The sequence below is a fragment of the Pygocentrus nattereri genome, chromosome 22, assembly GCF_015220715.1.
Source record: "Pygocentrus nattereri isolate fPygNat1 chromosome 22, fPygNat1.pri, whole genome shotgun sequence".
In the NCBI taxonomy this organism is placed as follows: Eukaryota; Metazoa; Chordata; class Actinopteri; order Characiformes; family Serrasalmidae; genus Pygocentrus; species Pygocentrus nattereri.
In genome coordinates this window covers 28,746,971-28,772,231 of record NC_051232.1, presented here as the reverse complement: position 1 = coordinate 28,772,231, position 25,261 = coordinate 28,746,971, and the positions used below count along the sequence as shown (strand labels likewise).

The 25,261-nt window shown below is 39.4% G+C and overlaps 1 protein-coding gene across 22 annotated transcripts in view; it reads right to left on the bottom strand.

The window, feature by feature from the left end:
• Positions 1-25,261, bottom strand: part of LOC108443646 (neurexin-1a-like) — a 537,123-nt gene that overhangs the window by 488,195 nt on the left and 23,667 nt on the right. For all 22 annotated transcript variants that reach the window (XM_037532641.1, XM_037532643.1, XM_037532657.1 and 19 more), the window contains exons 3-4: positions 4,339-4,356; positions 1,299-1,328 (exon numbers count right to left, since the gene is read on the bottom strand). In XM_037532641.1, the coding sequence (XP_037388538.1) occupies positions 1,299-1,328; positions 4,339-4,356 (48 nt within the window). The remainder of the gene's footprint in view (positions 1-1,298; positions 1,329-4,338; positions 4,357-25,261) is intronic.

The following is a 25,261-nucleotide window of genomic DNA, read 5'->3' as shown; positions in this document are numbered from 1 at the left end:
AATATTCTTTCTCCAAAACATGCAAAAGCACTCCATGAGGAATTAATTAACTAGCCTGGTTACTTAACCTGACCCAATTGCTCAAACACATTTGGCTCGTTCTGCTTGGTTCTTGGAACTGATGGGCTGTGTTGTATTTTTGATGGATAGAGTTCTATTTATTGCACATTGCACTATATAATTGGACAGCTATGTCTTTTGTAAATCTACATAGATACTAATAATACTCATGCAAGAGCTTAAATGCAAATTCAAAGCTAGATCATTCACTTTGGGTAGAGCCACTGAAAGCACAGCTTGGCACAGGCGTGCCAAAACCTTTGGTCATGGTGTGCTGAGGGCCAAAAAACAAAGCAGTATGCACTCTGATCATGACTCGCTCTTTACACTAGCTTAACTAGATGGGCTACCCGACCTGACCAATTGCAGGAGATAAACATCTATCTGGGTCATTCTGATTGGCCATTGGTACTGATGCACCAGGCTGATATAGTCCTATTGATCTGCCTATGATCTACCCACAAATGCATTTGTTCATAGCAACTGTTGGAAGGTTGGACAAGCTTCGCATAATGTTAGAAAAAAAATATCATTAAGCGCAACTCAGTTCAATTTAAATGAATTCAATTGTATCCGCATTAATTTTGTATGCGTATCAAAGGTTGGATTGTTATGCTAGATCGTTTGTAGTTTTTCAGATGCAAAGCAACTCACCTGCAACTGACCTGCAACTCACTCACTCACTCATGTTTTTCAGGCTAAATAAGTGGCCACCATTAAAAAACGCTTTTGATACTTCATAAGACTGGGAATCTTTGTTCGCTATTGGTTATTAGTATGGTAATAAACTGTTTCTAACCGAGCTAGTTTTGGCTAGACAACAACATGGTAGTGCAGCATTTTAAGCGTAGGCATTTTGACTAAAAGTGAAGTTACTATTTTTTGAAAAGCTTGTCCTACCTTGCAAATATGTTAAGGACATACATATTTGTAGACGGGAAATTGTTCATTATGTCATTAACCTATTTCGAAAATCCTTAAAGCTACTGAAGACACGATTTCTGACTGAATGTTTGGTGCGATCAATACATTCAAAACTTCCTTGCTTTGGATAGAGCTATTAAAAGCACAGCTTAGCAGTGAAGCCACGCTTTCTAGCTCCATTCAGGGTCCCTTAAACCATGGCAAATGCAGCCCCAGCACAGTGTGAGCGAGAAGCGGCTGGAGCTTTAAGCTAAAAGCACAAAGGTGATGAAGGAATGAGGCAGGGATGAGTGAGAAAGGAACAGAGGACATACCTTGGTCGCCCATCATCAGGTGCGCCAGACCTTTAAGGGAAACAAGAGTTACAGTCAGAAAAGAACACGAAAAACATAGGGAAGCTTCAACTACCCTGCCACACAGGCATCTCTCTCTTTATGCCCGTGGTTCTGACTGGGTCAGGATGAGGGTGGGGAGTATAGGACGAAGAGGGAAAGGGAGAAGGTAAAACAACAAATGTCTAATAATTTTTTTTTTTTTTTACTCACTTATTTTCCCAGATAGATGTAATACGTCATTGAAGACACTACCCAAGCAGAAAAATAGATATATCATCATCAAAGACCCCGGAAAAAACATCTTCAAGGATACTTTATCTAATCCTACCTACCTCCCCCTTAATCCGTTGCTTTTCCATCCATGATTTACAGTGCAAACAGAGACAGATGGAGCTAAACACAGCCATATTTTCCTGACCATCTTTGGCAACAGCATGGAATATAGGCCCATCATTTTCCTCTCTGCTGCGCAAAAGTATAAGTACATTTGTATGGACGTAGAAACGTTATATACTATAAATGTCTGGGGCGTTTTTTTTTCTGTTCACTGAGCTGACTGCCTGCCAAACCGTTCCATTTAACATGACCCATTTGGGAGCGAGTGTCAATGAGTGCTACGGTCTATATCCATAATTACTAATTAACTGTCAGATGATTTTCATTGAAATATTCCACATAGAAGGAAGCAGTTAGCAATACTCACCCATTCAGAAAGAAATGTGCAGCATTTTCTCTTTTGATAGCCCTGTGCTTTCTAACTCTGCTCATATATATTTCAATGGCAAGAAATCTGTAGCAGTTGCAGCTCACTGTAAAGTCTAATCACTATAGACAGTCTAATTACTGCCATAGAACCACGGAACTAGTGTTTGGACACACCTGATTGAATGTACACTACTGAAATTTTGGAATCATTTGCCATATGCAACAATATTATTATATACATTAATAACTTAAAAAATAAAGAGTCAACATTGCTATTTATAAGCTAATGGTATTTTTAGACGTTGTACTCAAAATTTCAAGAATTCTTTAAGCAAAAAATATAAATGATGGATAAATCTACCATAATTTTCTATTTACCCAAAGATATCTGCTATATTTGATCTCTGATTTAGAAACATGCAGATTTTTGAATACTAATGAATTAATTATTTTTATAACTTAATTCTTAAGTCTTATTTACAGCTTTAAAGTCTCCTACTACTTACTGAAAGCATTGTCGTTGCAAAAAATTAGCATATACGAATCATTTTATAACTTGCCTGCTACCAAATTTGGTTTATAATAGAGAAAACATTGATTACAACCTTTTGAATGGCAGTGCATTTTTTCACAATCTTAAAAATATAGTGGTTCATGATTAAATATGTTTAAAATTTGTATCTAGGAAAATTTAAACCATGAACTTCATGTATTATTGTATTATTTTATTTCATTTTATTATTATTTTTTTTAAAACTAACATTAATTTGCATTAAATCTGCATCAACGCAAAGGACGTCACAGTTCTAAAATGTGTAAGCAATGCTGACCTATGCTTGGGTCTAAATCCAAATTGGTGATGAATAAGTGTTCCATTGTGCAAATCTGTGCCCTGGAATTTCTCCATCAACAGGATCCCTTGATAAAAGTGCACTAAAAATGACTTAAAAATATTCAAGCTGACTATGGTCTTGTTAAAAAAAAAACCCTACAGAGAAAACAATCTTTTTCCTCCAACATTTGCTTCTAGTTCTTCAGTTCTACACCTGTTTTATTCCATTGTGCTGGACACTGAAGCATATATCTGTCATTTAACTGATATGAGTACCATGCAGAAGGACGATTTACCTCTTCAACCTTGAAGGAGCATTCCACTCATTCCATCACTAGGGATAAGGAAGCCAGACTAAACGTTCAGGCTCAACACTTCACACATTTTTTTTGTTATACCACACATTGTTTTTGAGATAACCACACATTCTTCTCCGGTCATGTTTCATGGATTCACTTTTAAAAATAAAAGTGCTACAACAGGTTCTTTGGAGTGACGCCAAAAACCCTAGTCAACAAGAAGCAGATGCTATTTGCTTCAGCTGTATGTTCTGCAAAGGTTAACCAACCCTGCAATGTTTGTTATCAAAGAACACATCTGTATTTGGAGCATAGATAGGTCAAACGGTTTCAAGGAACTTTACATATTTAAGAGTGCAGAATTCTTACCCAAACAGTAACTGTGTACAATCAGAACATCTATACTTATATGCTTTATATTGGCTTACAGGCATTCACACGACGTCCTCATACCAGATCACTAAGCTCCTTTTTAACTCCTGCCCTTTTCTGCAGAATAGCTGAATTTGACATTTCCAGGATCATTCGAAAATGCCTATCCTGAAGGTTTGAACAAAGTGAGCCTGGGGTCACATCTACTTTCCCATGACTGCCATAACTACACTCAATTTCCAGGAGCTTATAGACCCCTGCGTTTCCAACGTTTCTTCTCCAATCAAGAGAATTTATAGGGTGTTTGTCCCCCTCCCTTTGCTACATCTATTCTTCTGGGACAAGTCTGGATGTTGGAACATTGTGAGGACTTGGTTGCCTTCAGCCACAAGAGCATTGGTGAGGTCAGGTAATAATGGTAGAAGATTGCTGCTCCACAGCTCAATGCTGGGAGCTTTGTACCCCTCTAGCAGTCACCTAAGGCTCATGTGTGGCTGCTCCTGATCATCCCATTCTGTTGCCAATGCTTCTTTTACAGAGAAAGCTCTGTGCAAGCAAATGACTACCTGCATCAGCAAAGAGGATACTTTAAATTAGCCAAGTTCACAAATTAGAAAGGGTGCTTGAATACTACAGCATCCTCTACAAGATCTCAAATTCAGCTATAGTGAAAATCTCCGGATCCAAAAGATTAATGGCAAGGGATAAATTACCTACCGTCTGCACATGGCACATGTAATGACAGTGATAAACCACATTATGGGTCAAGGTTGAGGTAAGTATAATAATGATTAAAAAATATGTTACCCACCTTCAGCATGGTTGTCTTCTGCGAGCACGGATGGGGCAGGGAGAGAGAAAGGAAGACATTCATTAAGCAGCATGCAGACCAGTACTTGCCATTGCATGTTACCATGCAAGGCATCAAACATCACATGCAAGTGCTGTGGTGCTGGAAAGGCTCATGGTGCTATACCTACACACAGTGTTTGCATGAACTGTACCTGAAACCCACACACAAGTGAATTGCCTCTGAAGTACATAATCTGCCAAAAAAAAAAACTTCTATCTTTCAGCAAAGTTATGTATGCCTCTGTCTCAAATGCCACCCTGTCTACCACCAGTGTTAAGAATGGAGCAACTCAATGAGCACTGACTCAAAGACAGACTTCTTTTACTTCTATTAGACTATTGAGATCCGATTAGTTTATTAGGGGGATGCCTGTTAAAAAAAAAAGGCACTAATCTTCTCAGTGATAAAATTCACACATCCATAAAAATTCTACAGGAGGTCTGAGTTTTGGGGTGTAATTTCAACGCAATGCAATGTAATCGGTCAGGACAATCCACCATCCATCAGATGATCAGCAAGTTCGGTAAAATGCAGTAGGCAATTCGGCCTGTGATTTTCTCAGGGGAGAGTGGAGAAAAACACACACATGGATGGACGGAATAAAAGAGGAAACTACCCTAGGACCCCACATAAACGCAAACCTTCTCTGAAGACAGTTTAGGAGACTTTTTTAGTAACAGAATACATGTAACATAATTGGGATACAGAAAAATGAACTGTGCTCTGCTAGGCTTAAAGAAAAAAGGGTAGTATTCAGATACAGATACATCATAAAGACAGCATGCTTACTAGCAGCAGTACATCAATCAAACTACTCTTACTTGGCAAACCAGATGTTTGTTGCAAGCAGCATTAAATCTACCAATTGCTGTTGTATCTGCAGTCGACATAGCTGCAGCCAAACTGACCCATGGCTCGGTCTCAAAAACTAGCAACAAATTTCAAAAGCTCTGCTCCGTCATGTCTGGAGTGCATCTTCAAAAGCAGCTCAAACAGGGCTACGGACATCTGATCTGTGTGTTAGAAAAGGGGGCAGCAATATTATAAATGTGTCACCTTACGTCATAACATACTCCTCTAACCATGATGTCTGTCAGTACTTACACTGACCAAATGCACGTTTACAAGGAGAGCATAATTAATCCTATTTAACTGGACTTGTGCAGTGAAGTTGTGAAGCACTTACTACAAATCATTGCACTTACATTCTTTGATAAAGTGGCACTTCACAGGTCTTTTTTCTAGATTTCTAAGAAATCTAAATGTCAGGATGCATACTGTGCAATGTGAACTTGTATTAATGTATCACAAAGTCACCCAAAAACTCCCAAAAGAGGGGGTAAAACTATCCATGCTGCATTCACCTTTCTCAATTAGAACATAGGACACTTGTTGTGAGTAGCAAATTTGTGCCACCATCAGGCGTGTTCATAATGTAGGGCATGTATGTGTGTGTGTGTATATATATATATATATATATATATATATATATATATACACACATATACACACACATACACACACACAGCGCCTGTCATTTAGCCAATGTACTGTCACACTAAGTGACATGATGATGTAGTAAACGATGTCCTTCAAGGTTTTGGCAGAGCCTATTTCAAATGCTGGTAAATGTTGCTTTTAAACAACATTGATCTGATCTGCTTTCTAGATCCTGGACAGGGTCCCTCAAGCACAGCGGACCCATAACATCACGCATATGTCTGTTCTGTCAAACAAAACAGAACGGAAAACAACTCCACTGCAATATTCTCATCAGACAGCTGGTTTAGCCTTAAACGTTTCCCTGTTTCACAGCTCAGTGTGATTAAATATGGTAACTGAGGTTCAGAAATCAGATTTTTTCATAAAAGCAATAAGTAAATGAAACTACGGAGGACAAAAAAACTGACTTCTTGACATGAGAATTTCAAATTACAACATCCATTCAGCACCAATCTTGCTGAATGACTCGATACCCTAATTACTGTATTGAAGATTTTCAATATGCGCTTTTAACAGTAACTTAGGAAATAAAACTGCTCATTCATTAGGCAAAACCTGCTCTCCTTCAAAGGAAGACGTTTTGATGGACAAGAGATGGAGTGGTGCAAAATGTATTTCAAAGGATTAATACATAGTTGCTTTATGTTAATAAAACAATTGCAGGTATTTTCTTGCTTAATTATAAGTGACACACCACATAAAGCTTGCTGTATTACGTAGACCGATTTAGCCATTTTTAGTGTTAGTGTTAGTCAGAGGCTCCTCTGTACCTTTTCCAATGCTTTTCTAATGTAAATTCCCATCAACAGGAATTCTATGGTTTATATTCAGCTTGAATTCTGGCACTCTCAGACAGCCTGCCTGACTTCTGTGTGAGATCAGCACCATGTCATGCAGATAACACTTAGGCAGCCTATTTAGAATGGCTCTGGTACCGCAGTAAGACAATAATTCATCTACATTAAGTTTATGCATCTAAGCCTGAAACATGTGATTGCTGCAGGTGGACTGTGATGCACTTACTATCCTTTTTGCTACCATATTGGATGTCGGCTAATGTCTGACAAATTCGTATAATGTAGCTAGCAAGTAGACTTACTATTATGGACCATGCCCGTTTTAAGAGAAACCATACTATTATAATAATAGGTTAAAATAAAAAAATAAATCACTCTTCCACCGTAACCTTGATATTTCTTAGGATTTCATTAGTAAATTCAAAGCAAGGCCCTTCTATTCCGATTTATATCTGGTTCACCATCAGTGACTTAGTTTTAGAACCCGGCCTACTTACCAAACCAGTCAATAAAAGACATCAAGACACAAAGACATTTTCCCCTACAAATGAATGGCAACAAAAAAGTGCACTCGGCTTAAAATCATGATGTACATCCATTAGAAACACCCAATTAATCCTGTGGGATATTACAGCAACCACCAGTCACAACAACCTCCTAGCAACTACCTGGGATGTCTTAGCAACCACCTTGCAACACCTAACAAACCACCTCGACTACCATAGCAACAACCTAGCAACTCCCAGGCAACCACCTGGAATATGGTTGCAATGACCTAGCAACACCCTAGCAACTATGAGGGATACTACAGTAAGCGCCTAACACCACCCTAGCAACCACGTGGGATATCATGGCAACCACCTTGCAACACCCTAGCAACTACCTAGGATGCCATGACAACTGCCTAGCAATACCTTAGCAACCATTTGGAATATCACAGCAACCATCTAGCAACACATCAGCAACCAAATGGGATACCATAACAATGCCTTAGCAACCACTTGGAATACCTTATCAACTGCCTAGCAACAACTTCTTCTTCATTGTTCTAGTAAATGGTAGAAATTAAAGTGATTACTGTGAAAGGAAAGTGCACCATTCCGTCATTCAACATATAACCCATTACCTGCATCACGCACCTTGTTTTGCAAGAGAAACTTTCATATTCAGCCATTTTCACAATAGAATTAATTTGCCGTTTATTAAGTTGCTTACCTGCAATTTTTATAGCTGTGGCACATGAATCACTGCAAGTAGCGGGTCAGTTTTCACAGCTACAGTAATAAAGGCTTTGTAATAACATCAACACACCCACCAGCTTACGCCATGGTTTATTAGCAGACTAAGGGCCAGACAGGCCAGTGCTGTTTCAGCAAATCCTCACTGCAGCTTTATTTAACATTAGTTAAAACACTTGTGTCAGTCCTGGTTACCCCCAGATATTACATGCTTGTAGCAGAGTCGGGTTTGACTTAACTTTTTACTCCAGATCAGATGTCGGATTTGACTCTAAACTGTAAACTCTGCTACACAACTATACAAATGCAGATTAACTTGTAAACTGGAGTACACCAGATAGTTATGAGAGAAAGAGGGTGTCTGCATCCAAGTGCGTCCTGAATTAACTAACAGGCTGAGGGGCAAGTTCTAACAATCACTAGGCTGGTAAAATTATGCAAAAACAATTCAACTGCATCATATCTTAAAATTATTATATTTAAAATTTCCAACCTAAATACATTTACAAATATGCATAACAAAAAGTACGATTAGTGAAAGAGGATGTGAAACTGATTTTACTTGGAAAACATGGATCTGTGAATAAAATGTTCATAAAAAAAAAACAAAAAAAAACCTAATTTATATGGGTCTCTGTTTACTTTGGGAGGCTCAGTTGTAACACGTTAAAATGAACCGTGCCATGAGGAGAAACATCTGTCAAGCTTTGCAAATAACATTTACACGGGAATACGAAAAATGACCTGAAGCATGTTCTACTGTTCGTGTTTAACTACAAAAAAGGTGTTACACTTCCTTCACCTTGCGTTCGGTTGTGCTCACTTTCCTCTATCGTCAAAGATGGCACACGGCCCAGCTGGGATTCAAACCTGATTCTCTGCATTTCCTCAAATGGTATCACAAGTAAATGGAGCTGGAATAAGACCATCAGGGCAGTGGTTTTAATTTAAGTAAAATAAGCAAACCATATTTCTAATGAAGCCCAGTACCATCGGCCCTAATGTCCCTTTAGCTCCTGACACAATAGACAATAACTGACCAAAAACGCATTTCAGAGGCCTTCTCCAAGTGCTCTCCCAGCCAAGCACAAAGGCAGAAGCAATTAATGTCCCATGGGCCATGACCAAACGGTAAGAACAAGCACAAGCTTTGGACATGCTGAGTCAGCGCTCATCAGAGCCGATGTTTTGATTGTGGTCATGCTCTGGCGCAAGAGTGATTTTACCATGTCCATCACCAACTGAGCTAGAAGCTTCACACATTCTGTGTTTATTCACTGCATTTTAAATGCAATCATTAATAATCATTACTCTGAAAACATCTAAATTAACAGCTGCGGTGACTGAACAGTATAATTTCTCCCATAAATTCCAGCCCTGCAAAGTAAATGACTAAAATGAAAGTCAAAAAGGCATTAACACTTTGTTTTACAGCACTCTTTAAAACACAGTATATGTACAGAAGTATGTGGACGTCTGACAATCACACCTATATGAGCTTGCTGGACGTCTCATTTCCAAACCACGGGCGTTAAGACAGAGTTGCAGCTGTAACAGCACCCATTCTTCTGGGAAGGCAGCTGTTTGTGAAGTGAGTCTGAGGGAACTTGTGCTCAGCCATGCCTTCCTGCTACTCTGATCAAACAAAATAAATCAAAAGCGCCCATCAATCTGAACTGAGCTGGAAACTTTGGTAACACTTCACATTAAGTCTTGACTAACTAACATGAAGTAATGCTTTAAAAATGGTTACCTAGTGTTACGTAAACATGTTACAAATGCATTAATTAAATGTTTTCATATGAAGCGTTGACTCATTTACATTAATGCTTTTATTAACATGAACAACTGAGGTTCTACATTCATAACGGTTAATGTAAACATGTTACAACTGCATTAGTTTATGTTCTAGTGTTTTGCCTATGTACTGTGGTTAAGTAATAGTTTAATAGGCTGAAAAGACACTTTACCAGTGGTAGCCACTAACCTGATTTATCTGCTTCTATTTACTGATGTAGTATTTTGTACTTTGTACTGTATTTTTAAATAACACCTTTACTTCTCTCTACTGCTTTTCCCTCAGTTGCATTTCAGTCATTAAGGTTTGGTTGCTTGTTGGGGTTTTGTTGTGTCTTCTTGTTGAGGTGGTTCAGCTTCTATTTTGCTTCTTTGTTGCTCACACCTCTCACTTTGGAGCTTAGTATTTTATTTGAGATGCTAAAGGGAATAAAAAGCTAGGAATGCAGTCTTCGGTTCCTATGCTGAGAGATTCTGGATGCACTGAGCTTGACTGGACCTTTCCAAGTTACTCTTTACTTATGTATGTAAATGAGCGCAAGGTGTGAATGGGACGTTTTTAGGAAGTCATCACATTTAGAAATTGTAAATCTAAACAGGATCATATAAACAGACATTTTCATCAAAGGAAACTATGCAGAGGGCATAACATGCTTATGTTAAAACCAGTAATGTCATAAAATTCATTACAAACATCTATTGAACGTTACTAAAGGTTTATAAGGTCTTGCTCAGTGAATCCAAGTACAGTATCAGACATATATACACACACACAACACCATCTATTGTCGCTGGTGAACATGTTAACATGCCTATGAATTTCATATTGAAGCACAAAACTTTCTTCCAGCCAATCACTTTAAATCAGTTCTCCTCACCAGCCAATCACGGGTGAAACCGCTCCTGTGTCCTGCGTGCGCAGATGAATTTCCTTTAGGAAGCACGGAGCGTTCACGGAGCAGTTACCATGCAAAGTGCACCAGATATTTGCTGACAGGCCAAGGAAGCCCAAGAAAAACAAAGATTCAGGCAGTAAGCGAGGCAAAACGAATGGCAATAACAGTCCTGGTCAGCCGTCTGAGGAAAGCTGTTTATCAATGTTCAGCTAAAGGTGTTGTGATGGGAAGCTCGATTCATTCTACCAACTGATTCTTTACGCTTCAAAGAATCATTGGAACCGATTCCAGACATTCGGACAAACAAAACCTTTCTTTGTAACGTATACACTCAGCGTAATTTGCTTAATCGCATGTATAATCTTATAATATGAAATACACAAGTGAGTATTATAAAATCATAACACAAAATGATTAAATCAGTTGAATCAGACATTCAGGAAAATGAACCGAACTTTCCAACCCGGTGTTGTTCTTGGGTCAAGCCACAGACGTATTTTTGCAACTAACCTTGTGATGCGTGTTCAGTCTAAAATGGTTTGGAAACGGTTTCATTAATATTTGAAAAAGTTGTGTTTCTAGTAGTCAAAATTAAAACGTACCCACATACATTGCAACATTTTTCTGTTGATACTGGTATTGACAAGTTATGACTAGTTATACCAGAGATGAAAATGTAAAATCGTTCATGTTTGTGTGTTTTACTCATTTCTTGTTGTTGTTGATGTTTTTAGACAACAAGCTCAAGGAGAAGAATGAGGAGGATGAAATCAAAAGAAAGAAAAAAGAAACATAGCAGTCAAATCTCTCCAAAAATACGGGGTAGACTGCAGCGCAACTGCTTCCATTGCAGAGCTTTCCCTTGCCGCACCAGAGACACACCACCAGCTCGGTGATTAACCTCTTTTTCAGTTGCAACATGTAATTTTGTGCTAATTTAATCACGCTATGAACTGAATGTTTCGCACCTACAAAAAAATATTTTTTTTTCTATTTCTACTGGGAAGAACATTGTGCAATGCTTTTAGATTACAGCATTAAAGTATCTAGTACTTCACTAATACAGTACTACTCATTTTATATCAGCTACATTCAATTCACAGAACCAAACCTTATTAATGTTTAGTGAAGTTTAATAGATGTTTGTAGTGCATTACTAAAGCTTTATTGGTTTTCGCTTTACATCAGGCATATTAAATTCACTAAACGAGACCTTTTAAAACTTTAGTAATGCATAATGGATGTTAGCAATGCTTTTTAAGACATTTTAACATAAACATTTTCATTACAGGAAACTACACTGAGCATAACATGCTTTGTTTATATGATCCTGTTTATATTTACAATTTCTAAATGTATAATGACTTCCTAAAAATTCCCATTCACACTCATACATGCTGATAAAATTAGGAAAAACAAAGCGAAATTGGGCAGGTGAGTAAATAGTTTCAGTCTGCTGCCCCATCCAAGCCTGACTGATATGACAAAGAATAGTATGTATAATTCCTCCTGCGATACACACATAACCACCTCAACAAGAAGTCACAACAAACCCCCAACAAGCAACCAAACCTTAATGACTGAAATGGAACTGAGGGAAAAGCAGTAGAGAGAAGTAAAGGTGTTATTTAAAAATACAGTACAAAGTACAAAATACTACATCAGTAAATAGAAGTAAGTAAATAAATCAGGTTAGTGGCTACCACTGGTAAAGTGTCATTTCAGCCTATTAAACTACAACCCCAATTCCAATGAAGTTGGGACGTTGTGTAAAACAAATAAAAACAGAATACGATGATTTGCAAATCCTTTTCAACCTATATTCAATTGAATACACTACAAAGACAAGATATTTAATGTTCAAACGGATAAACTTTGTTTTTTGTAAATATTCACTCATTTTGAATTTGATGCCTGCAACATGTTCCAAAGAAGTTGGGACAGGGGCGTGTTTACCGCTGTGTTACATCACCTTTCCTTTTAACAACACTCAGTAAGCGTTTGGGAACTGAGGACACTAATTGTTGAAGCTTTGTAGGTGGAATTCTTTCCCATTCTTGCTTGATGTACAACTTCAGTTGCTCAACAGTCCGGGGTCTCCGCTTCATAATGTGCCACACATTTTCAATGGGAGACAGGTCTGGACTGCAGGCAGGCCAGTCTAGTACCCGCACTCTTTTACTACGAAGCCACGCTGGTGTAACACGTGCAGAATGTGGCTTGGCATCGTCTTGCTGAAATAAGCAGGACATCCCTGAGAAAGACGTTGCTTGGATGGCAGCAGATGTTGCTCCAAAACCTCCATGTACCTTTCAGCATTAATGGTGCCTTCACAGATGTGCAAGTTACCCCTGCCATGGGCACTAACACACCCCCACACCATCAGAGATGCTGGCTTTTGAACTGATAACAATCCGGACAGTCTTTTTCCTCTTTGGCCCGGAGGACACGATGTCCATGATTTCCAAAAATAATGTGAAATGTGGACCACAGGACACTTTTCCACTCTGCGTCAGTCCATCTCAGATGAGCTCAGGCCCAGAGAAGGCGGCGGTGTTTCTGGGTGTTGTTGATATCTGGCTTTCGCTTTGCATTGAAGAGTTTTAACTTGCACTTGTAGATGGAGCGACGAACTGTGTTCACTGACAGGGGTTATCTGAAGTGTTCCTCAGCCGATGTGGGAATATCCGTTACAGCATGATGTGGGTTTTTAATGCAGTGCCGCCTGAGGGATCGAAGGTCACGGGCATTCAATGTTGGTTTTCTGCCTTGCTGCTTACTTGCAGAGATTTCTCCAGATTCTCTGAATCTTTTGATGATATTATGGACTGTAGATGGTGAAATCCCTAAATTCCTTGCAGTTGCACGTTGAGAAACATTGTTCTTAAACTGTTCTTAAACAATTTGCTCATTCTGTTGTTCACAAAGTGGTGAACCTCGCCCCGTCCTTGCTTGTGAACGACTGAGCCTTTCAGGGATGCTCCCTTTATACCCAATCATGACACTCACCTGTTTCCAATGAACCTGTTCACCTGTGGAATGTTCCAAACAGGTAGCAGGCATCAAATTCAAAATGAGTGAATATTTGCAGAAAACAAAGTTTATCCATCTGAACATTAAATATCTCGTCTTTGTAGTGTATTCAATAGAATATAGGTTGAAAAGAATTTGCAAATCATGGTATTCTGTTTTTACTTATGTTTTACACAACATCCCAACTTCATTGGAATTGGGGTTGTATTGCTTTGCTGTTTAAATCATTATGAAAACTGCAGTACATAAGCAAAATACTAGAACATAAACTAATGCAGTTGTAACATGTTTACTTAACATTAGTTAACCATTATCAATGTAGAATTTCAGTTGTTCATGTTAATAAATGCATTAGTTCATGAGTCAACACTTCATATGAAAACATTTAATTAATGCATTTGTAACATGTTTACGTAACACTAGGTAACCATTTTTAATGCATTACTTCATGTTAGGTAGTCAACACAATGTAAAGCGTTACCGAAACTTTAATTAATGTGGAAAAGTCCACACTTGTCCATCTCACGACAAACATTCTTTGAACTACCAAGTTTCAAAAGACTCTTTAGGGAACCCAAACTGGTTCTTGTATAAACCCTTTTTGGCACCTTTATTCTTTTAACAGTGCACGGCCATGCCTCCATTCTCCACTGATGAGGTGGTTTGCCTTGGATTATCAGTAGATTCTGTTTTCTTTAGACTTTACTCATTTCATCCCTCTGGTGCAAATTCATCTTTCAGCTCTTGAAGCCCATCTGTGGTTTGTAAACCCTTTGATGGCAAACTAGTGTATTCTCTTTATGGTACACTTTTGACGCATCTTTGCCTAGATACTCCTTCTCATGCTCATCATCAGCAGTTCTTCTTCATACTTGGAAGGTTCTTTGGTCATCCACTGCTCCATGATCTGCCTGGTTGTTTTCTACTGATCAGTATTTGTATGTACTTGCTTCTTAACAAAGTGGCAAACTGACAGACAATGTTTTGGCTCTGCGTCTGATTGATTTAGTCTGATTGTTTAGACTCATTAAGGGCCATTTGGGTAGCATTGACAATTCTGAGATCCTTATTGCATCAATGCCACATCTTGAATCTTCTTTAGAACCGTAGAAGTAGTTAAGCAATAGAACATGGGCTTAATATTGTGAATACCATAATGGCTGTGATTTGCATGCAGGTACGAGCTGAGTGAGCAAGTGATATTCGCTATTACCCGTGTAACCCATGTGTTGAAAAAACAAGTAGATAGGTTATATGGGACTGGCTGTTGCAGTTGATCATAAACTGTAAAGAGACATCATAAATAGTAAAGAGACATACTTTGATAGTGGTATTTGCAGATATATGTATCAATTTTACATGCATATACTATCATCTGTTTCTGTTTCATAGCAAACAAGCTCACTAATATGAAGTAAACACAGTGGCGTGTCCCAGTGTGATCGGTGTTGGCAGCTTGATTTTGAAGCCGGTGGCACAAGAGCACAACATGAAATTTAGTCATGAATGAACTAATTCCGGGAGATATTTTCTGACAAGATGCTTAGATTTCATTTGATGTTAGTCAAGGCATCCTAATATAATATAATATGCCTGGAATACACAGTAGAGAGTAATAGGTAGTGCCAAACCCCACTTTCCCTTGAAACAAAGAAGGCCCAAATATTGTTTCCGATATAGCTTTTTAAATGGTGCCAATTTCTTCCCCCAGGAAAAAGTAGTTCCACCAGCTTAGAGTAAATGGATCATTGTTATTAGTAGCAATTGGTCAGCAGAATGATGTAGCTGTGGTGTGGTTGATTTGATTCCTTCAGAATTCATTGAAAGAATCCAGAACGCTTTTTAACCAAACTGTGGTCAGATGACGCAATGACTCTTGCGCAGCCAACTGCCCAAATATCTATAGTTCCCAAAAATGATCGGACTATACACAGAAAAGGGTTATGAGTTTCTTTATACAGAGCCAGTTCACCTAATATAGATGTAAATACAGCTGAATTAAAGCAGACAGTCTGCACTTTAATCCTCGTGGTCATTGTTTCATTTCAAATCCAGGGGAGTACTGAGCCAAAACAATAAAAAACCGTGTCCCTGTTCTTTGAACTGCACCGGTACTGTAAATCTCAAGTCTAAATATTTAATAATGGTTAAATGATTCAAATGGTATCATCAGCTTTGAGGGTCAATCAGACACACCGACTGGGCTGAAATGGACAGTAAGAACGGAATGGAGAGTTGTAGTGAGATGTCTAATGCTTTCACCAGCTGCCGTTTAATAGCACTTCACAGCCCACCATCTTCTTTACCCCCCCCCCCCCCCCCCCCCAACCCCCAACAGCATGAAAAATGGAGAGGGGTAGGGAGTGAGTACGTGACGGCTAAGTGACCAGCCACTCTGCAAGAAATCGATGCAAAGCCGTAGTGGCGGACGGCAACTAGTGCCAGATTACAGCTCTTGCTGACAGAGCCCTTCAGTACCGCTGTCTCTCAGCATGGAATATTTGCATTGGCTTTTTTATAGCACTCCCCACTCATGTGGCAGTTCTCATAGCAATACTGCAGTTTTACTCTGAGCACGGCTTATTATAAACTCACGATAGAGCAGGACTGACATTCCCTTCCAGGCTGTGGCACTTTGCTCAGAGGCACCAGCTACAGTACCAGCAAAACTATGAAAGACTAACAAGTACATTTCTGACCTCAAAATAATTCGGTTCTTCAGGAAATGATTCATTAGAGCATGGAATCTAAAATTTGAACATGATTTAGTTGAAGAAGTCCATTATTTTGGTTTGATTCAGAATCATTCGGGGGAAAAAATACAAATAAATCACTTGATATACACCTGACTGCAGGAGCTACAGCACTGCTCAAAAGTTAGAGACCATTCAGAACCACATGTCATACATTTAATTTACTGTTAAAATGGCCATTAAGTGAAAATTGTCAATAGCGTCTGTTTCTCTGCACACTTTGCTAGACCCATTTGACCCTCATTATCAATGATCAGGAAGCCCATAGCACCACAATAGAGCAGGTATCATTTGGGCGGTACATCATTCTCAGTTATACTGACATGGTGGTGGTGGTGGTGGTGGTGTGTTAGTGTGTGTTGTGCTGGTATGAGTGGATCAGACACAGAAGTGCTGCTGCAGGCTCAATGCTAGAATGAGAATAATCCACTAACCTAAAATGTCCAGCCAACAGCATCCTGTGACCACTGATGAAAGACTAGAGAATGACCAACACAAACTGTCTAGCAACTGATGAGCTATCATCTCTGACTTTACATCTACAAGGTGGACCAACAAGGTAGGTCTGTCTAAAAGAATGGACAGTGAGTGGACCCAGAGTTTAAAAACCACTGTGTCCGATCCGCTTGCACAGCGCAACACACACTAACTGCAGTGCTGAGGATGATCCATCAAACAAATAGTACCTGCTCTGTGGTCGTCCTGACCATTGAAAAACAGGGTGAAAGGGGGCCAACAAAGTATCAGAGAAACAGATGGACTACAGCCTGTAATTGTAGAACTGCAAAGTGCTCCTTTATAGTAAGTGGAGCTGATTAAATTCACAATGAATATGGATTCAAGGTGTACTGTGCAAACCAAGCAGACCACCGTAAATGTTCCCATCAGATAAATAATAACAAAAGCTTTCAACTTTGAGAGAAGAAAATCAAGCTCCACTCTCCACTTGTTCCTGTCTATTTTTTCACTGTGAGAAGACAACTCGGCGCTATGAGTCTGAAAGGAAAGAAAAGGAAAAAATAGAGAAAATGTAACCAACTTCTAAGACTGAAGTTTGGAGGAGCAGAAAAATATCCCTGCACATTTCTTTGAAAAACTGTAATAAAGCTGTAATAAAGACAAAGGGTGGTGAAAAGAATGGATATGTAGTTTTTGAGCCTTCTGTGTGATTTGTGATGAGTAATTTTAATGAGAACCCTGTACTTTATGGCTGTTTCCACTGGCTGTACACATTACTGTAAGTCAGTGTAACAAACAAAATCATGATAATACAACAACCGTGCTAATTTTGGTCACTGATATCACGATAGGAAAAATACCTTACCTTCATCACAGAGTATAATTAAGAACCGTCTTTATAAACACCATTTATTAAAATACTGATCATGTATCAGCCACTTGCTTTCTATTCTACTTCTAAAATTATATCCAGATGCAGCACTCGGGCCAAGGGTGAAAACACTCAACACTGAAAAACAGGTATATTTAGTTGGTGAGGCTTCTGTGTAGTATTTCCTTAAATATATATTTTCAGATTTTTTTTCCTGATGCTGAAAAATGATTAAAATGAATGCATTATTTGTACAGAATGGTCAGTTTGACTGAAAGTTAAATAGGTCATTTAATAAATACAATAAAAGTCATAAACAGCATTCCTTTATCTTTGTAATGTCTATGACAAAAACTGAATGATTACTGTCGGTTTTATAAAATCAGTTGTGACATTTTAACACAGATGCAGCTGGATTTCCACTTTCAAATCAATATATAATAATGCACCAGTGCATTTTTACACTCCTACTGCTTATGCATTCCATGCTACGCCGCTGCCGCCACCAGACCACAGCTCCACACAGCAGTAATCCATAAACCAGCACACAATGCCTGTAAATTTGACATCCATTTCAGAAATAGTGGGCAGCAGTGATCCTAAGCCCCTGTAAATGCGGTCATTTATGAGCCAGCATGGGCTCTCCTCTGCCGCGCGGCTGCTTTTCATGATGCACTCATAGATGATAAACAGATAATGCCCAGTCCCGTCTTAACGTTAAGGCCACAGATATGGCTCTTAGACTGGCGGGACTGGGCGAACAGATGTGCTGTGGCAATCTACCCTCTTTCTTCCTCTCGCGAGTCGACTTGATCCCTCCGGATAATCACAGAGTAGCTTATAGTTCTAATAACCTTAATCCCTGGATTCACAACAAACTGGGTTTGCATTGTAGATGCACGATGCATCTTCTCTTTATCGCACCACATCTCTGATTAACATGAGCCTTAAAAATGGGATTAGAGGCTTGAAAGTTATCTGCACATTCCACGAATACTACGCACCATGAAATGAAAACAATTCACCTTGTTTTATCAAAGAACTGAATCCCATTACAGAATCTCACATACCTATTGGCACTGACTGCATCATGTTAAAGGAATATTCCAGCAGGTTTCAATCTAATCTCTATCTGCTGCATCTACAGTTGATCATCAATCACCACAAAGAATTATGTTTCCACGTAGTTAGACAAGAACAGAAAACCTTGAAATACATTTATAATAGAAGTGAATGGATAGATGCTAAAGAACGTGTCTGTTGAGTGTTTGGAGTCTCTGCTCTGTATTAAAATAAGTTTGTGGTATTTACGGTATTTGGCTGACGCTCTTATCCAGAGCGACTTACAACTTGATCATTTTACACAGGGAGGCCAAGGTGGTGTTAGGAGTCTTGCCCAAGGACCCTTATTGGTATAGTGTAGGTTGCTTGCCCAGGTGGGGATTGAACCCCAGTCTACAGTGTAGAAGGCAGTTACTGTATAGCTGCACTTTGTAGTTCTACCGTTACAGACTGTAGTCCATCTGTTTCTCTGATACTTTGTTAGCCCCCTCTTACCCTGTTCTTCAGTGGTCAGGACCCCCATGGACCCTCACAGAGCAGGTACTATTTGGGTGGTGGATCATTCTCAGCACTGCAGTAACACTGACGTGGTGGTGGTGTGTGAGTGTGTGTTGTGTTGGTACAAGGGGATTTTTTAAAAATGGACCATGATCTGAGAAACAAGGAGGTGATCATAATTTTATGCCTGATGGGTTTTTTATGCCTGATGGGTTTTTATGGTACGCAGAGCAGATAAAATGGACAAAGTGTAGATTCAGTGAAGCGGTGTATATATTCTGTATCACAGACAATTAGGTGCCCTTTGCTGTTCTACAACTACAGACTAGAGTCCATCTGTTTCTCTGAATACCTTTCACCCTTTTCTTCAATGGCCAGGACCCCCACAGGACAACTACAAAGCAGGCTTTATTTGGATGGTGGATCATTTTCATCCCGTGCTTCTCGAGTTTTTAAACACCCACTGTCCACTCTCTTAGATACTCTTACTTTGTTGGTCCACCTTGTATACATACGGTCAGAAACTACAGTGTTGCTGCATAATTTGTCCCATCTGCTGTATTAATTCACTCGTTCTTAGGTTTTCATAAGGTCCATGATGTGTTTCAGTGAACTGCTTTCTTTCAACGTGGGTTACATTACATTACATTACCAGCATTTGGCTGACGCTCTTATCCAGAGCGACTTACAATTTGATCATTTTACACAATTGGCCTGACTGCATGTCTTTTTGGACTGTGGGAGGAAACCGGAGAACCCGGAGGAAACCCACGCAGACACGGGGAGAACATGCAAACTCCACACAGAGAGGACCCCGGTCACCAGCCCGGGGAATCGAACGCAGGCCCTCCTTGCTGTGAGGCGACAGCGCTACCCACCACGCCACCGTGCCGCCCGTGGGTTATCAGTCAGTCAATCAGTCAATCAGTGACTCCATAAGAACACCAACTCCAACATACTGGCCTGCTAGTGGGCTTTCTTTCAGAAATTCTTTCAGTTTTTTCTTTTTAAATCATTTATCCAGTGGACCTGAAAACGCTACTACACAGCGCTCCAAAGGAACTCTTGTTCCTTTTCATGGGATGCTTTAAGACACGCACAGTGCCATTCCTTTTCCCACCTCTACAAGCTTACCTTAAAATAATGAAACCTAGCAAAGGCTAGAAGACTCCAAGATAGAAGACTCAAGCCCCTGAACTTCATCACTATTTTCAGCGGCTTCACAAGTTTTAGGCACTCATGCTGTGTGCTCATTTAACTGAATGCGATTTCGTTACCCTAAACGTTGTAATTTTAGCATATTTTTCTTCTGTGATCCTTGGTAAGCATGACAGAGCTGGGAGAGCCCAAGCGGAGGGACTGGTGTGCAATAGCCCTCAACATGTTCACTGCTGAAATAAATAAACGTTTATTCTCATGTCTCAGGTGTCAATACTTGAGATCTGTCAATACTTCCATCTTCTGTAGATTGATTTTTTTCAAACAGTCTCAAACATGTAACTGTTGATTAACCCTTAGAATTAACAGTCAAAAAATAAAAATATGGTGAAATTTGATATTCTGATTAACACATGCAAAGGAATTCTGATGAAAGTTTTCAATGAATAAATGCAAATCATTTTAATATGATTTGGACTTGATAAAAGGTTATTGTTTGTAATGTCTTGTTTTGAGGAAGAACAAAACCACACATTGTTGCCATTTGTTGACAGAAATGGAAGGTCAGGCTTGTCAATAAAGAAACAAAATACTTGGAGTGTAACAATGTGCGTATTGTCAGCTTTGATACGATTTTTCATTCTGAAGTGGATTCAATTGCCCACATTTAATGTGTTAAAATATGTTGATTCTACAGAGCTCTAATTAAGAAGCAAACAGACTAAACAGACGGCTTAACAAAAAGCTAAATTATACTTCCACACAAATACTGCAGAGCAGCATGTACTGGCAAAAACACCAAAAATAAATAGAACCCATGTACCCATGAGTTCAAAAACTCTGGATTCAATTCATCATCTTTAAATTAGGGTATAATACTGTACTGTGATACTATAACATGACACAAAATGTCATGTGCATCATGAATATGTGACAATGCATCCTGGAGAATGGATGTTCTATTAATTATGCAATCTAATGTAATTGCACTATTTGAACAAACAGCTGTACCAATTATCCTCCCACACCAGCACGCTCATTAGTAAGCTGTGAAACAACACGGATACAGTCATCACTTCAAAATCAAAGCATGGTGTATTGGTACACCCCTAAAATTGTAATAGAAATATAATTCATTACAACCTAATTGTTATGTATTGACATAATAGTATAGCAAAACAATGATAGTTCTAGTCCTCCAAGACCACCTGTGTAGATAAATGTACACTATATTTCCAAAAGTATTCACTCGCCCATCCAAATCATTGAATTCAGGTGTTCCAATCACTTCCATGGCCACAGGTGTATAAAGCCGAGCCCCTAGGCCTGCAGACTGCTTCTACAGACATTAGTGAAAGAATGGGTCGCTCTCAGGAGCTCAGTGAACTCCAGCGTGGTACCGTGATCGGACGCCACCTGTGCAGCAAGTCCAGTCGTGAAATTTCCTCTCTACTAAATATTCCACAGTCAACTGTCAGTGGGATTATAACAAAGTGGAAGCGATTGGGAACGACAGCAACTCAGCCACAAAGTGGCAGGCCATGTAAAATGACAGAGCGGGGTCAGCGGATGCTGAGGGGCATAGTGCGCAGAGGTCACCAACTTTCAATCACTACAGAGCTCCAAATTTCATGTGTCCTTCAGATCAGCTCAAGAACAGCGTAGAGAGCTTCATGGAATGGGTTTCCATGGCCGAGCAGCTGCATCCAAACCTTACATCTCCAAGTGCAATGAAAGTGTGGATTGCAGTGGTGTAAAGTGCTGCCACTGGACTCTACAGCAGTGGAGACGTGTTCTCTGGAGTGATGAATCACACTTCTCCGTCTGGCAGTCTGATGGATGAGTCTGGGTTTGGCGCTTGCCAGGAGAACAGAACTTGTCTGACTGTATTGTGCCAAGTGTAAAGTTTGGTGGAGAGGGAAAATGGTGTGGGATTGTTTTCAGGAGTTGGGCTCGGCCCCTTATTTCCAGTGAAAAGAACTCTTAATGCTTCAGCACCAAGAGATTTTGGACAAATGCTCCCAACTTTGTGGGAACAGTTTGGGGATGGCCCCTTCCTGTTCTAACATGACTGAGCACCAGTGCACAAAGCAGGTCCATACAGACATGGATGAGTGAATTTGGTGTGGAAGAACTCGACTGGCCTGCACAGAGTCCTGACCTCAACTCAATAGAACACCTTTGTGATGAATTAGAGCGGAGACTGCTAAGCCAGGCCTTCTCGTCCAACATCAGTGTCTGACCTCACAAATGTGCTTCTGGAACAAATGGTCAAAAATTCCGATAAACATATTCCTAAACCTTGTGGAAAGCCTTCCCAGAAGAGCTGAAGCTGTTATAGCTGCAAAGGGTGGGCCAACATCATATTAAACACTATGGATCAAGAACGGGATGTCACTCAAGTTCATATGCGTTCATAAGGCAGATGAGCGAATACTTTTTGGAAATAAAGTGCATCTATTAGTAGGTTTGCTTGACAAAAAAATGCCTTATTGGATCAAATTTGATCTAACCAGTCATACCACTACAGCAGAAAGTATATGGAAATGGAGAAGAGTTCATAAATTTAATTATCATTCTGAAGTGCAAGTGCAATAACCATCACGCTGCATTCATTATGGCTCATTTGAACAACTAATGTTCACTTTCAGAATCTGGAATATGAAACAACTGGCAACCCTTTTTTGGAATTATTACAAAAAAAAAAGTAATACTGAACCTCAACTACAACAACAACTGTAAACATGCTCACCTTCTACAGCAGTGCTGCAGTCTCTAGAGCGAGATTTCCCGGTTTAAAGAGAAGAAATACTACTGATGCATTTTCAAGGTGGGAGGAACTTTTGCTAAGATACTAAAAGGGAAGCTGTTTGAAATATTGTAGTTTTCCCACATTCTGGCAAATGCAAAAAGAAGCCAGATTTAGTGGTAGTCAGGAATTCTACATCGCAGCGGGGGGTTCCCAACGGCTGCGTGACGTATGTGTGTGATGCATGCTGTACACTGTAATGAGAGAACACTCATGGATGAATACACAAAAATGATGCTAAATCATTAATGATGAGGGATAAAATGCTGCGCTACAGCATATTACATAACATGACAAGTAGCAAAATAATACACTAAATGCTAGTTGTAGGCCAGAATAACCCTTTAATTCATGTAATATTACATTAAGATACTGTAGTTTTCTAGAAACCTCACCTGTAATGCTTTTTTGCACGTTTTGGCCGTGTGGAAAAAGACTAGAAGCGGAAATCGAGAATAGATATTTCCTGATATGATTACGTGGGTTGATTTCCTTCACTGAGGAGCCATCAGACGGAGAAAAACAAAATAACAATTGTGCACTGGAGTGTGAATGTTCTCGCTGGGAAAACAGTTGGTGTAGCATGCGAGCTAGTGTGTGAGATTTTTTTCTGCTTTAGCGGCTGTTATGGCTCCAACATACTGAGACTGAGCTCATGAAATAATGTGGGCCATAGCTTGTTTCACCATCAGATGTCAAACCTGCTAAAGATGACAGCATGCAGTTGAACAAGTGGTGGAATACAGCAGTTCAGCAGGCCAGTCAAATTGCTACTATAGGCTTTTATTAGGAAAAACATCCTTAAATGTTTGGCTGCTCTGTTTCCACCTGTTCCCTCTAAACAAGAGATACAAGAAGTATATCACTACACAATTACAGACACAAAGCAAGCATCAACTGCAAGTTGATTTACTGACGAAACAGAAACAATTTCCGTGCTTGTTGCATTTTAAACTCTGCAAGTAATGCTTTTATATTATTGTTATGTTTTAGTGGGAAACATAAGGGTTAAACTCTTGAACCAGCCAAAAGCAAAAAGATCTAATCATGATTTCTTCCCCTACTGGCAACTAGGTAGGCAAAGCCAGGCTCACTCATTGGTTATGCCTTCAGGAGCTGAACAGAAGGCCAGATGCATCAGATTAGCCGCTACCATTAATCAGAAAGTGGCCATGGAAACAACCAATAATGTTTGATTTACAATGAGTGCGACCAATTTTGTGAGGAAACAGACAATTTTAGGCCAGTGTTCCCCAAGCTTGGTCTTGGAGATCTATCTTCTAGCAGAATCTAGGTCCAAACACAACCTGTCACACTTGCAAGTCCTTGATGGGCTGGATCAGATACATTAGCATTAAGCAAGGGAGTTGGCCGCATGCTAGGAACTGGGTTGGAACTAAACTCTGCAGGAAGTAGATCTCCAGGAGGAGGGTTGATAACCACTGCCTTAGGCCTTCTAGATGTTCTAGATATGTCACCAACCACGAGTAGTAGCGGCAGCCTGACCAAAGTGTTGGTCAGTTTGTGCTCTTTACTGATCGAGTCACTGTAAAACTGGTACAAGGTAAAATACAAGTTTACATGTCATTTATGAGCTTAAAACAAAATGTGTTTCCCAAGCTTTAAACGTCTGTGTTTAATCTAACACGGTCTTAAAAATGTTGATTAGCAGCTGGCTTGGTGCCAACATCCTACTAGAATCCCAAAGGGGTGCAAGCAGATATCAGTATTATCGTAGAGGCCTTTTCCCCAAATCTTGACATTTATGGCTTAAACGAAATTCCTAGCCCTAACAGTCCATCACTGATTTGCATTGGTCCAATATTAAAAATATTTTCTCCAAATTATCAACCAAATTTAGAATTAAAACCGTACTCATTTAAAATGAACAGAAAACAGCCTTTTCTTCATCACTGTACGTTATCTTAAATTCCTTCAAAAGTATACATCTCTGATTCAGAATATAGTGAATGTATCTTTTATATGTTAAATATAAATAAAACTGGA